Source organism: Puma concolor, chromosome C2, assembly GCF_028749965.1.
Source record: "Puma concolor isolate L17-30 chromosome C2, mPumCon1.1.hap2, whole genome shotgun sequence".
NCBI classification, from domain to species: domain Eukaryota; kingdom Metazoa; phylum Chordata; class Mammalia; order Carnivora; family Felidae; genus Puma; species Puma concolor.
In genome coordinates, this window is record NC_141675.1 from 77,069,271 (window position 1) to 77,082,479 (window position 13,209).

Here is a 13,209-nt window from a genome sequence, read left to right on the forward strand (position 1 = left end):
TCTCTCTCTCTCTCTCTCAAAAATAAGCATTAAAAAAATCTTAAAAAAATGATCAGTTTTCTATGTTAGAAAAATATTTGTTAAATGGTTTCCTGAAGTTCTGGGAAGGGTCATGTTACTCTGGATCTCAAACTTAAATATAAGAGAGAGCTTTCTCATATTGTTCTAATGATTGTATAATGTTTCTGTTGTATTTTGAGTTTTATTTTAAAATATTGATGAATCAACCTCAACATCCTATTCACTTTTTTATTCAGCTACCTGGTGTGGTTAAAGCTTAATTATATGAACCCCAGTGTTTTATTTGTGTGTGTGTGTATGCCATAAAATTGATTGTAACCACTTTCAGTGTACATTTCAGTGGCTTTAAGTATATATGATTGTTGTGCGGTAATCACCACCGTCCATCTTTAGAACTTTATCATGAATTCCTGAACTGAGCCTCCCCATTAAGCAGTAAGCATTAACTCCCCATTACCACCTTCCCCAGCCCCTGCCAGCCACCATTCTACTTTCTGTCTCTATGAATTTGACTACTTTGGGTACCTCATATAAATAGAATCATATAATATTTATCCTTTTGTGACTGGCTTGTTTCACTTAGCATAATGTTTTTAAGGTTCATCCATGTTATTTCATGTGACAGAATTCCATTCTGTTTTAAGGCTGAATAATATTCCGTTATATGCATATACCATAATTTGTACATCCATTCATCCATTAATGGACATTTGGGTTATTTCTACCTTTTGGCTCTTATGAATAATGCTATTTTGAAAAACCCTAATGTTTAAGTAGAAAAATTAAACATGTAAGCATGGATACTACCTATGGACAGTAGATTTTAAAGAACCGTGAGACATGAAAGCACCAGACAAAAATTCACTTCTTGAAAGAATATATATGGACATTTTTGGCTTAGTGGAGGGTAAGATATTAGAATATTAAATATTCTAATAAGGATTTATTTACAAACACTGTGGCATTTCTTCCATCTTTGAAAAATAGAGCCATTTATCTTTTTGTAAGACTTCATTACAATGTGATCAACATAAGGGTACCTCCTGGTACTTCGTATATGGGAAAGCCAAGTCAAAACATCAACTAATAAGACCAAAAAAAAAAACAAAAAAAAAAAAGGAAAAGTTACATTTTGTGTGGCTGAATGGACTCTTAGAGAGTTAGTAAATAAAAGTAGATTCCAAAGTGTTTTACTCATTTATTTTAAATATTCAGGTCCTTTTAGAATTGCTGCAGGCTGGAGGCATAGTTCAGTTTGAAGAGAGTCGGCTCATCCGTATGGCAGAAAAAGCAGAGTTGTAAGTTGTTTTTAAGGCATACATTAGTCCCCATAGAATTACTAAGTGAAACTTCTGTAACTGGAAGCCTGGTTTATTGATAAATTACCAATTTTTAATTAAGAAAAGCTATGCAGATAACAACAAAAGAAACCTAAGTGCAAAGTTTTTGTCTTTCAAGTCTAGAAATGAGTAAGTAACATTTGCAAAAATTAACAACGAGTAAATTTGAAGTGTTTGTACATTTGTTTTAGTGTGAAAAAGAAACAACAGTCTTATGATTTATAATTTTAGTTTTATTTACTTAAAATTTCCATCACTTTATAGATTCTGAGTTGCCTTATTCATACATATTCTAAACAATGCAGAATTTAACATAGCAAATGAGATATGATGTGTTAACACTACTATTTATCTGATTTGTTGAATATTTCATTTGACATATTTAATTGTCAACAGAAAATTCATATAGTTAATTGATAACTAATATTTTAACTATTTTTTATGTGACACATTATTGCTTTAACATTTATTTTGTACCCAGCTTTGAAATTTCTTATAAACTGAGTATTCAGCAGCATCTTAAACCTGTATTTAGAGGAATGGCAGATACTACTCTCCCTTAGCTACTGTAACTTCATTTCACAGTAGAAATCAAATCTATATTCATTTTTCTTAATACCAACTTCTATGAGCAAACTTCTTGAAACAATAAGCTAATAACCACCTGGCTGTTTGGTACTCTGAACTTTTTCCTTTTATGTTCTAGCTATCAAATTTGTGAGTTTATGTATGAACGAGAACACCAGTACGACAAAATTATTGATTGTTACTTACGTGATCCACTGAGGGAGGTGAGTTATGAGACTACTTTACCCTTTTTTCTTGCTCAGTCTTCCCCTCCCCTTATTGAGTAGAAATAACTAGTAAGTAGGTATAACTATTCAGTACACCTATTGGGACATGTTTGCTGATTCAAGGTTTTTTTTCATTTATTCAACAGATTTTTTTTTTAACAAGTGCCTACTATTAGCCAAGTATACATTGATCATTAAAACATATATTTTCTATAATTTTAGAACTTAGAGTTTAGTGATGGAGACTGACCATAAGGAAACCATATATGTAATCACAGATTGTGATGAGTGCTAGGAAGGAGAAAATGGGTGCAACTTGAGAAGATGTTGGGGGAACTGACTTACACAGAGCAGCCAGGGAAGGAATCTCAGAGGAGGTGACACACAGACTGAGTTTTGGAATTTGAGATGAAGCCAGTCAAGCAAAGAGCCAGTGGAAAAAGTATTCCAAGATAGGGACAAGGGTAACACAAAAGGGCAGGAATGGTGTGAGATTGAATTGGGAATGTGGATAGGAACCACTAAAGACAAAAGTATGATATTCTTTCATTAGCTTAATGAAATGGGGACCAAAATTAATTGGAATGGATTTGCTCCTGCCAGGAGTCTATCCTAAACTTTAAACAATGACTCGTTGTCTTTAGTGTCAGTTTCCCAGCAGTTTATCTACAAGTGGTTTTCCATCTCCAAATAATAGATACTTACCAAGACAGGTACAGATAGTAGATAGTGACTCAATATTGCTTCAGTGAATGAATGAATATATTGCCTTGTGTTTTTCAGGAAGAAGTCTTTAACTACATTCACAATATCTTATCCATTCCTGGACACAGTGCAGAGGAAAAGCAGTCTGTATGGCAGAAAGCAATGGATCATATTGAGGTGCTGAGCCAACAAAGTTTCTTAAACTTCCCCATTTGGATGGATATCTCCCAAATTAAGTGTATGCTAACTAAGCAATAGCAGGTGTCATATTATTAAGTTGATCTAATTGAAAATTAACTTTTTTCACATAATTTATTTTACCTCATATTTGTATTCATAAAGTCCATGTCATATACAATGTATTATATCATAACTTCTGAAAATAACCTAAGTTCAATCAGCTGGTTGACAAACTGGAATATTAGTGGGTTCTTAACAGCCTTCTTAGAATGATTCTGAGAGTAGTACTTGTCTTTGCACCTGATATGTGATAGGGAGCCATTCCCCCCAGTCACCCAGTGGACTTTTAGAAACATTACTGCAGTACATTATTCTCTCTGATGCATTTCCCTCTCCATATGTAACAGAACAACGTTTCTGATTTTCTTTATGCATGCTGTTTTACAAGAATACAGGAGTTGACTTTAGAGCAAGAACTTCTTTTTATTTTTAAATTTTTTTTCAACGTTTATTTATTTTTTGGGGGACAGAGAGAGACAGAGCATGAACAGGGGAGGGGCAGAGAGAGAGGGAGACACAGAATCGGAAACAGGCTCCAGGCTCTGAGCCATCAGCCCAGAGCCCGACGCGGGGCTCGAACTCACGGACCGCGAGATCGTGACCTAGCTGAAGTCGGAAGCTTAACCGACTGCGCCACCCAGGCGACCCTTTTTTTTTTTTTAATTTTTTTTTTTGTTGTTGTTAAGAACTTCTTTTTAAAAAACAAGCTTATAGATGCTTAAGTGGAGAGACTAATACATGTGATCACGATGAATCTGAAGAGAGGTCCCAGAATCAGTCCTCACGTTCATTTCCTTAGGTTCATCATGTACACAACACCTCAGAAACCAACAGATCTATAGGTTTTTTGAATCTATTCTGTTTTATGGATTACTGGTAATTGAAAAAAAAAAAAAAACTATGACAAAAGATGCTGAGATAATCCTAGTTTTGGAGGTAAGAGATTACAAAGTTTTTCTTCCTGTAGCAAGGGTCAGCTGATGGGGGAACTTCTGGTGATAGTTTTAGAGATGTAGTGAAAGATATGATTATTCAGTATCCTTAAAAAAAAATGTCATCCATATGGAAAATGATAAGAAAGGATGAGCTCTGAAACATTGCTTGTGATGTGAATTCTTTGTTCTAGTTCCCAATGGTTATAAAGTTTAGAGAGATCAGAAATGTGAACAGCATCTTATGGGAAACATGTGGTGTGCAAGGTGGCTCAGTCAATCACCAGATATGTGGTCTGAAGTAATTGCCACACTTTTTTATCTGTAGGATTGAGAACATATATGTTATTTAATGTTACCATATTCCTGCTAACAAGATGAATGAATATAACTTGGTGGAAAGAACTCAAGAAAACCTTTCCCTATTTTCAGTTGTATCTTTTTTCCTTTAATCATTTTGTATTCTTTTTCCTTTCATCATCCCCTTTGTCCCCATAGTTAAATTATGGCTCATTCTTCATTTCACTTCATCTGCATTATGCAGTGGTTTGAGCACATGGACTCCAGACATCGGAAAATGGAGCTATGTCTCTGCATAATGTGAAACGTGATGAATTAATCAATGAGCAAACAAATTACTCAGCAGAAAACTCATATTGGAGAAACTAGAAGGGTTTTTGTTGCACAACAATTATTTCTGCTGACTGTTTTCTCCACATCTGCACATTTTTTCACCTTGAACTTTTTAATATCTCTTAAGGCCACAATTACAAACATACAGATTTTTTGTTGAAGGACTTCTGTGGCTGCAGTAATGTGAATCAAGTCAATATTCAATGTGTAGGGGGAAACATCCTCATCATAAAATTTTCTGACAGTATACTCAGTGTATAGATTTCTTAATACTCTGGAGTTATAGACCTCTTGTGAGAATCTAATGAAAGATTTGGACCTGTGGCACATAATATTGTGCATGTGCACAGATACATAATTTTGTTTATTATTGCAGGGATCCATAGACTCCCTAAAAGGCATTCTTAGATTGGGCCTGTGGATTCCAAGTAAAGAATTGCTAGTTTCGATGCTTTTTCCAATATGGACAAAACATGTTTCGTTAGATTTTTTTAAAATATTTTTCATTTTAAAATATGTAAGCATCCCCAAAAAGTTCATAAAACAAATGTACAACTTAATAATACATTTAAAAAGCAAACGTCCCAGGCCCAGGTCAAGAAATTGAATTACTTCCAATACACCAGACCCTTTTTGCGTATCCTTTCCTGATCAGAGTCTCTTGCTTCCCCTAATATGCCCAGGATCCTGATAATCCCAGGTTTTTCTGATAATCTCCTGCCTTTCTATATATTGCTACTGTACACGCCTGCATCCCTAAAAAGACATATGTTTGTTTTGCCTTTTTCTGAACTTCAGTAAATGAAGTTCTACTCTATGAAGTTTGTATATTCTGTTGTAGGTAGCTGTGGTTCATTTTAATTCTTGTGTAGTTTTCCATTTTACAAGTATATTACAATTTATTCATTTCTACTGTTAGTGAACATTTCTATTCTTTCTAGTTTCTATTAAAAATAGTCATTCTGGGGGCACCTGGGTGGCTCAGTCGGTTGGGCGGCCGACTTCGGCTCAGGTCATGATCTCACGGTCCGTGAGTTCAAGCCCCGCATCGGGCTCTGTGCTGACAGCTCAGAGCCTGGAGCCTGTTTCAGATTCTGTGTCTCCCTTTCTCTGACCCTCCCCTGTTCATGCTCTGTCTCTCCCTGTCTCAAAAATAAATAAAAAACGTTAAAAAATTTTTTTAAAAAAGTAAAATAAAAATAGTCATTCTGTGATCGTTATACATGCATCTTAAGCACAGCATTTCTTGAGAGTAGCCTAGCATTACAGCATCAGCTGAGAACTTGATAGAAAGGTGGTTTCAGTCTTTGCTCACACCTAGTGAATCAGAAACTCTGGAGTTGGGGCCCAGCATTATGGTTCAATAAGCCCTCCAGGTGATTTTGATGCATGCTAATAACATTTGACAGTCTCTACTCTTGGGCCTATAATTGCCAGTTAATTGGGATAAGTATATTCAACTTCACCAGATGCTGGCATTGTATGAGATTTTCCATTAGCTCTTTATCCTTGTTAGACTTTAAAATGTTGCCAATCTAGGGGCGCCTGGGTGGCTCACTTGGTTAAGTGTCCAACTCTTGATTTTGGCTCAGGTCATGATCTCATGGTTCGTGAGTTTGAGCCCTGCATCGGGCTCTGTGCTGACAGTGCAGAGCCTGCTTGGGATTCTGTCTCTCCGTTTCCCCTGTCCCTCCCCTGCTCTCTGTCTCTTTGTCTCTTTGTCTCTCTCTCTCAAAATAAGTTAAAAAAAAACTTAAAAAAAATAAGATTTTGCCAATCTAGTGCATGTATAAGGATATTTTATTATGTTTAAAACTTGCATACCCTTAATTACTAATGAGATTGATAGCCTTTCATTGTTTATTAACCATTTAAATTCTCTTTCTGTGATGTGTCAGTTCAAGTCTTTGGCCCATTTTTCTATTAGAATGTCTCTTGTACTTATAGGAGAATTTCACGCATCCTGGATATTAGTCTTTTTTCAGTGATACGTGTTATAGTTATCTTTCACTCTGTGGCTTTTTTATGTAGTTCTTTTTAAGAAAAGTTTGTTTTTGTTTTTTTAAGTAATCAAATCAAGTTTTTTCCTTCTAGGCTGAAGGAGAAATTCTCCTATATTATTGTCTAAGAGCTTTCTTGTTTATTTTGGTTTTGTTTTTGAATCTTAGGTGCACTTGAAAGCAGTTTTTGTACAGATGTAAGGGGGGTGTCCAATTAGTTTTTAAAATATGGATGTCCAGTTTTCCCAGCAACAGTTAGCTATTTTAAAAGGTTACCTTTCTCCATTGTTCAACAGTGTTACTTTGTCAGGAGTATATCAAGGATGTATATGTTTGTTTTCCAGCACTCTATTCTGCTTCACTGCTCTATTTGTCTCTGCATTGGTACAGCACTATTAAATATTACTGCTTTATAATAAATCTTGACATCTTTAAGGGAGTGTTGGCTATTTTTAAAAATTTATTTATTTATTTTGAGAAAAAGAGCAAGTGAGCATATGCGTGGAGTGGGGGAGGGGCAGGGAACAGGAGAATCCCAAGCAGGCTCTGTCACTGCAGAGCTGAATGTGGGGCTTGAACCCACAAACAGTGAGATCATGACCTGAGCCAAAATCCAGAGTTGGACATTTAACCACCTGAGCCACCTAGGTGCCCCAAGAGTATTGGCTATTCTTGACCTTTTATACTTTTATTTCTTAATTTCTAAATTTTAATTCCAATATAGTTAACACACTATATTATATTATATCATGTGTACAATATAGTGATTCATCAGTTCTGTACATTACTCCATGCTCATCGTGGTAAGTGTACTCTTTAATCTCCATCTATTCCACCCATCCCCCACCCATCTCTGTTCTGGTAACCTTCAGTTCTCTATAGCTTTTTTAGTTTTTTGGTTTGTCTCCTTTTTCCTTTGTTTTGTTTCTTAAATTCCATATGAGTGAAATTATATGGTATTTGTCCTTCTCTGATTTATTTCACTTAGCATTATACTCTCTCCATGTTGTTGCAAATGGCAAGATTACATTCTTTTTTATGGCTGAATAATATTCCAATGTATATCATCTTTTCTTTATCCATTCATCTGTCAAAAGACACTTGGACCTTTTCCATAATTTGGCTATTGTAAATGAGGCTGCAGTAAATATAGGGGTTCATATATCTTTTCAAACTAGTGTTTTCATCTTCTTTGGATAAATAACCAGTAGTGGAATTACTGTATCATACAGTAGCGCTATTTTTAATTTTTTGAGGAACTTCTACACTATTTTCCACATCAGTGTGCATTCCTACCAACAGTGCACTAGGGTGCCTATTTCTTCACATCCTCACCAATGCTTGCTGTTTCTTGTGTTTTTGATTTTAGCCATTCTGACAGGTATGAGGTGATACCTCATTGTGGTTTTGATTTGCATTTCCCTGATGCATTTCCCTGATGATAAGTGACGTTGAGCATCTTTTCATATGTCTGTTTGCCATCTGTATGTCATCTTTGCAGAAATGTCTGTTGATGTCTTGTGGCCAATTTTAATTGTATTATTTGTTTTTTTGGTGTTGAGTTATACAAATTTCTTTTTTTTTTTTTTAATTTTTTTTTTTTTCAACGTTTATTTATTTTTGGGACAGAGAGAGACAGAGCATGAACGGGGGAGGGGCAGAGAGAGAGGGAGACACAGAATCGGAAACAGGTCCAGGCTCTGAGCCATCAGCCCAGAGCCTGACGCGGGGCTCGAACTCACAGACCGCGAGATCGTGACCTGGCTGAAGTCGGACGCTTAACTGACTGCGCCACCCAGGCGCCCCAAGTTATACAAATTTCTTTATGTATTTTGGGTACTAACCCTTTATCGGAAAAGTCACTTGTAAATATCTTCTCCCATTCAGTAGGTTGTCTTTTTGTTTTGTTGACTATTTCCTTTGCTGTGCAGAAGCTTTTTATTTTGATGTAGTCCCAATAGCTTATTTTTGTTTTTGTTTTTCTCTTGCCTCAGGAGACATATCTAGGAAAATGTTATGGCCAATGTCACGGAAATTACTGCCTGGGTTCTCTTGTAGGATTTTTATGGTTTCAGGTCTGACATTTAGGTCCTTAATCTATTTTGAGTTCATTTTTGTGTATGGTTTAAGAAAGTGGTCCCATTTCATTCTTTTGTGTGTCCAGTTTTCCCAGCACCATTTGTTGAAGAAGCTGTCTTTTTTCTATTGCGTATTCTTGCCTCCTTTGTCGAAGATTAATTGACCATATATTGGTGGGTTTGTTTCTAGGTTCTCTATTCTGTTCCTTTGGTCTGTTTTTACGTGTCTGTTTTTGTGTCAGTACCATACTGTCTTGACTACTACAGTTTTGTAGTGTATCTTGAAATCTGGGATTGTGATGCCACCAGTTTTGTTCTTCTTTGGAGTCTTTTGTGCTTTCATACAAATTTAAGGATTGTTTGTTCTAGTTCTGTGAAAAATGCTTTTGGTATTTTGGTAGGGATTGCATTAAATCTATAGATTGCTTTGAGTAGTTTGGACATTTTAATAGTATTTATTCTTCAAATCTATGAGCATGAAATATCTTTCCATTTGTTGTTTTTGTCATCTTCAATTTCTTTCATCAGTGTTATATAGTTTTCAGAGTATAGGTCTTTTACCTCCTTGGTTAAGTTTATTCCTAGGTATTGAATTATCTTGGGTGCAGTTATAAATGAGATTGTTTTCTTAATTTCTCTTTCTGCTACTTCACTATTAGTGTATAGAAAGGCAATAAGTTTCTATATATAGATTTTGTATCCTGTGACCTTACTGAATCCATTTACCCATTCTAGTAGTTTTTTGGTAGAGTCGTTAGCATTTTCCATAATACATAGTATCATGTCATCTGCAAATAGTGAAAGTTCTACTTTTTCCTTACCAGTTTGGATGCCTTTTATTTTCCTTGTCTGATTGTTGTGGCTAGAACTTGTAGTACTATGTTGATTAAAGTGGTGAGAGTGGACATCCTTCTCTTGTTCTTGATTTTAGGGGAAAAGCTCCCTGTTTCACCACTGAGTATGATGTCAGCTGTGGATTTTTCATCTATGGCCTTTATTATGATGAGATACGTTCCCTGTAAACGTACTTTGTTGAGGGTTTTTATTATGAACGAATGTTGTACTTTAAAATGCTTTTTCTGTAGTTATTGAAATGGTCATATGGTTTTTATCCTTTTTCTAGTTGATGTGATGTATCATGTTGATTGTTTTGTGAATGTTGAACCACCCTTGCATACTGGGAATATAATATACCCCATCTGATCGTGGTGAATGATGTTTTTAATATATTGGTAGATTCAGTTTGCCAATATTTTGTTGAGAATTTTTGCATGTGTGTTTGTCAGAGATATTGAACTGTAGTTCTGTTTTTCATTGGGTCTTTATCTGGTTTTGGTATCAGAGAATGCTGGCCTCATGGAATGAATTTGGAAGCTTTCCTTGCCCTTCTAATTTTTTTTTAATGTTTATTTATTTTTGAGAGAGTGAGAGACACAGAAGGATCAGGGAAGTGGCAGAGAGAGAGGGAGACACAGAATCCGAAGCAGGCTCCAGGCTCCTAGCTGTCAGCATAGAGCCTGACGTGGGGCCTGAACTCACAAACCGTGAGATCATGACCTGAACTGAAGTCGGGTGCTCAACCGACTGAGATACCTGGGTGCCCCTTTCCCTTCTGATTTTTGAAATAGTTGGAGAAGAATAGGTATTAACTTTTCTTTAAATGTTTGGTAGAATTCACCTGTGAGGCCATCTGGTCCTGGACTTTTGTTTGTAGGGAGTTTTTTTATTATTGATTCAATTTCATTGCTGGTTATTGATCTGTCCAAATTTTCTGTTCCTACCTAATTCAGTTTTTGGAGATTATATGTTTCTAGGAATTTATCCATTTCTTCTAGGTTGTCCAATTTGTTGTCATATAATTTTTCATAATATTCTCTTACAGTTTGTTTTCCTGTGGTGTCTGTTGTTATTTCTCCTCTTCATTTTTGATTTTATTTGAGCCCTCTCCATTTTTTTTTTTGTTTTGTTTTTTGGATGAATTTGACTTAAAGTTTATCAATTTGTTGATTTGTGTCAAACAACCAGCTCCTGGTTTCATTGTTCTGCTCTGTTTATTTTAGTTTCTATATCATTTATTTCTGCTCTGATCTTTATTTCCTTCCTTCTACTGTTTCGGGTTTTCTTTGTTGTTCTTTTTCTAGCTCCTTAGATATAAGATTAGGTTGTTTATTTGAGATTTTTCTTGGTTCTTGAGGTTGGCTTGTATTGTTATATGCAACAGCTTTTGCTGCATCTCAAAGCTTTTGGACCTTGTGTTCTCATTTCCATTTTCCATGTTTTTTTATTTACTCTTGTTTCTTAATCGACCCATTCATTGTTTAGTAACATGTTATTTAACTCCATGTATTTGTGGTCTTTCCACACTCTTTCTTTTGGTCGATTTCTAGTTGCATAACATCGTGGTTGGAAAAGATGCATTTCAATCTTTTTGAATTTTTTTAGACTTGTGGCCTAACATATGATCTACTCTGGAGAATGTTTCATGTGCCATTTGAAAAAAAATGTGTATTCTGCTGTTATAGGATACAACGTTCTGAATATATCTGTTAAATCTATCTGGTTCAACGTTCAGATAAAAACCACTATTCAGGGGCGCCTGGGTGGCGCAGTCGGTTAAGCGTCCGACTTCAGCCAGGTCACGATCTCGCGGTCCGTGAGTTCGAGCCCCGCGTCGGGCTCTGGGCTGATGGCTCAGAGCCTGGAGCCTGTTTCCCATTCTGTGTCTCCCTCTCTCTCTGCCCCTCCCCCCCTCCCCCGTTCATGCTCTGTCTCTCTCTGTCCCAAAAATAAATAAACGTTGAAAAAAAAAAAACAACAACAACAACAACAAAAAAAAAACCACTATTCAAAACCACTATTTCCTTGTTGATTTTCTGTTTAGACCATCTTGTCCACTAATGTAAGTGGGGTGTGAAATTTCCCTATTATTGCGTTACTATCAGTTACTTTCTGTTTGTTACTAACTGCTTTATGTATTTGGGTGCTTTCATGTTGCTTGCATAAATATTGACAATTGTTGTATCTTATTGGATTGTTCCCTTTATAATTATATAGTGTCTTCTTTTTTTTTTTGGTTTCTTTTTACACTCTTTGTTTAAAGTCTAGTTTGTCCAAAATAAATTAAAGAAAGCTACCTCAGCTTTCTTTTTACTTTTATTTGCATAATAAATTCCTTTCTATCCCTTCACTTTCAATCTGCATGTGTCTTTAGGTCTGAAATGAATCTCTTATAGGCAGCATATAAATGGATCTTGTTTTTTATCCATTCTGTCACCCTGTGTCTTTTGATTGGAGCATCCAACCCATTGCATTCACAGTAATTATTGATAGGTATTTACATACTGTTGTTTGTTATGCATCTTATGGTTGTTTTTGTAGTTTTTCTCTGTTCCTTTGTTCTAATGCTCTTTTCTTTCATGGTTTGTCGACTCTGTTTAGTGATATACTTGGATTCCTTGTACTTTATTTTTTGCATACCTATTACTGGTTTTTGATTTGTGGTTACCTTAGGCTCATATGTAACATCTTATGCACATAGCAGTCTATGTTAGGTTGATGGTCACTTAAGTTTGAGCCCATTCTTTAGTCCCTTCCCTCCCAGGTTGTAAGTATATTGTGTCAGACTCTGTACCCTTTTATTTATTTTATGGAAGTCTTCTCTTTCTGGTATGCTAACAGTTTTTTCATGAAGGAATTTTTCACCTTTTCTTTCTTATTCTATATTTATGGTAAATCTTACTGATATTAAATCAGACTTGAGTTCTGTGGATAAATGCAACTTGATCCTGATCTTATCCTTTTAAATATTATTGGATTTTGTTTTGTTTTAGGATGCTTATATCAATGTTCATGATTAAGACTGATCTATAGTTCTCCTTTCTTATATTGTCCTATTGGGTTTAGGTATCAAAAATTTTGCTAGTGTTATAAAATGTGCTGAAGTTGTTGTTTTTCCTGTTCTCTGTAAGAGGCTAATTAATGTTGGAAATTGTCTCTTCCTTAAATAGTTGCTCGAACTACCAGGGAAGCTGTTTGGGCCTGGAGTTTTCCGTATGGAAAAATTTTGAGTATTCATTCAGTTTCTTTAGTAGCTAAAAATCAATGTAGGTTTTTTTCTCATTGCTAACTGTTAATTGACTGTTACTGCAGTCACAATAACTTGTCTAATTTTTATTTGACAATTTACCATGTTGATCTCTAGTCGGTGTTTGCATTTTACCAATGTGAACATGCAATTGGAATGGTTGATGAGTAGGTTACAGAAAACAAGTTAGAAGAGAGTTTCAGGAACATAAGTAGCCAGTAATGTCTAGGAAGGTTCAAGGAGGGGGCAGATTGGAAGTCTTAAATTTGACAGAAATGGATCTTATTAACAGCAGTTAATAAACAGCGGTCAACCTCTTAGTCTCATTTAAGACTTGTGAGCTTACATTGTTTTAAGATACTCCTTGTTTCAAAATCCACTG

General features: G+C 35.5%; 1 protein-coding gene across 7 annotated transcripts in view; it reads left to right on the forward strand.

Annotated features, from left to right (window-relative positions):
* The window catches only part of VPS8 (VPS8 subunit of CORVET complex), a 253,246-nt gene that overhangs the window by 128,511 nt on the left and 111,526 nt on the right, over window positions 1–13,209 (forward strand). For all 7 annotated transcript variants that reach the window (XR_015240159.1, XR_015240160.1, XR_015240161.1 and 4 more), the window contains exons 31-33: window positions 1,237–1,319; window positions 2,068–2,152; window positions 2,939–3,037. Coding sequence is in view for 4 of the 7 variants with exons in the window: in XM_086674896.1 (XP_086531022.1) it covers window positions 1,237–1,319; window positions 2,068–2,152; window positions 2,939–3,037 (267 nt within the window). In the remaining 3 variants the exon portion in view is untranslated. The remainder of the gene's footprint in view (window positions 1–1,236; window positions 1,320–2,067; window positions 2,153–2,938; window positions 3,038–13,209) is intronic.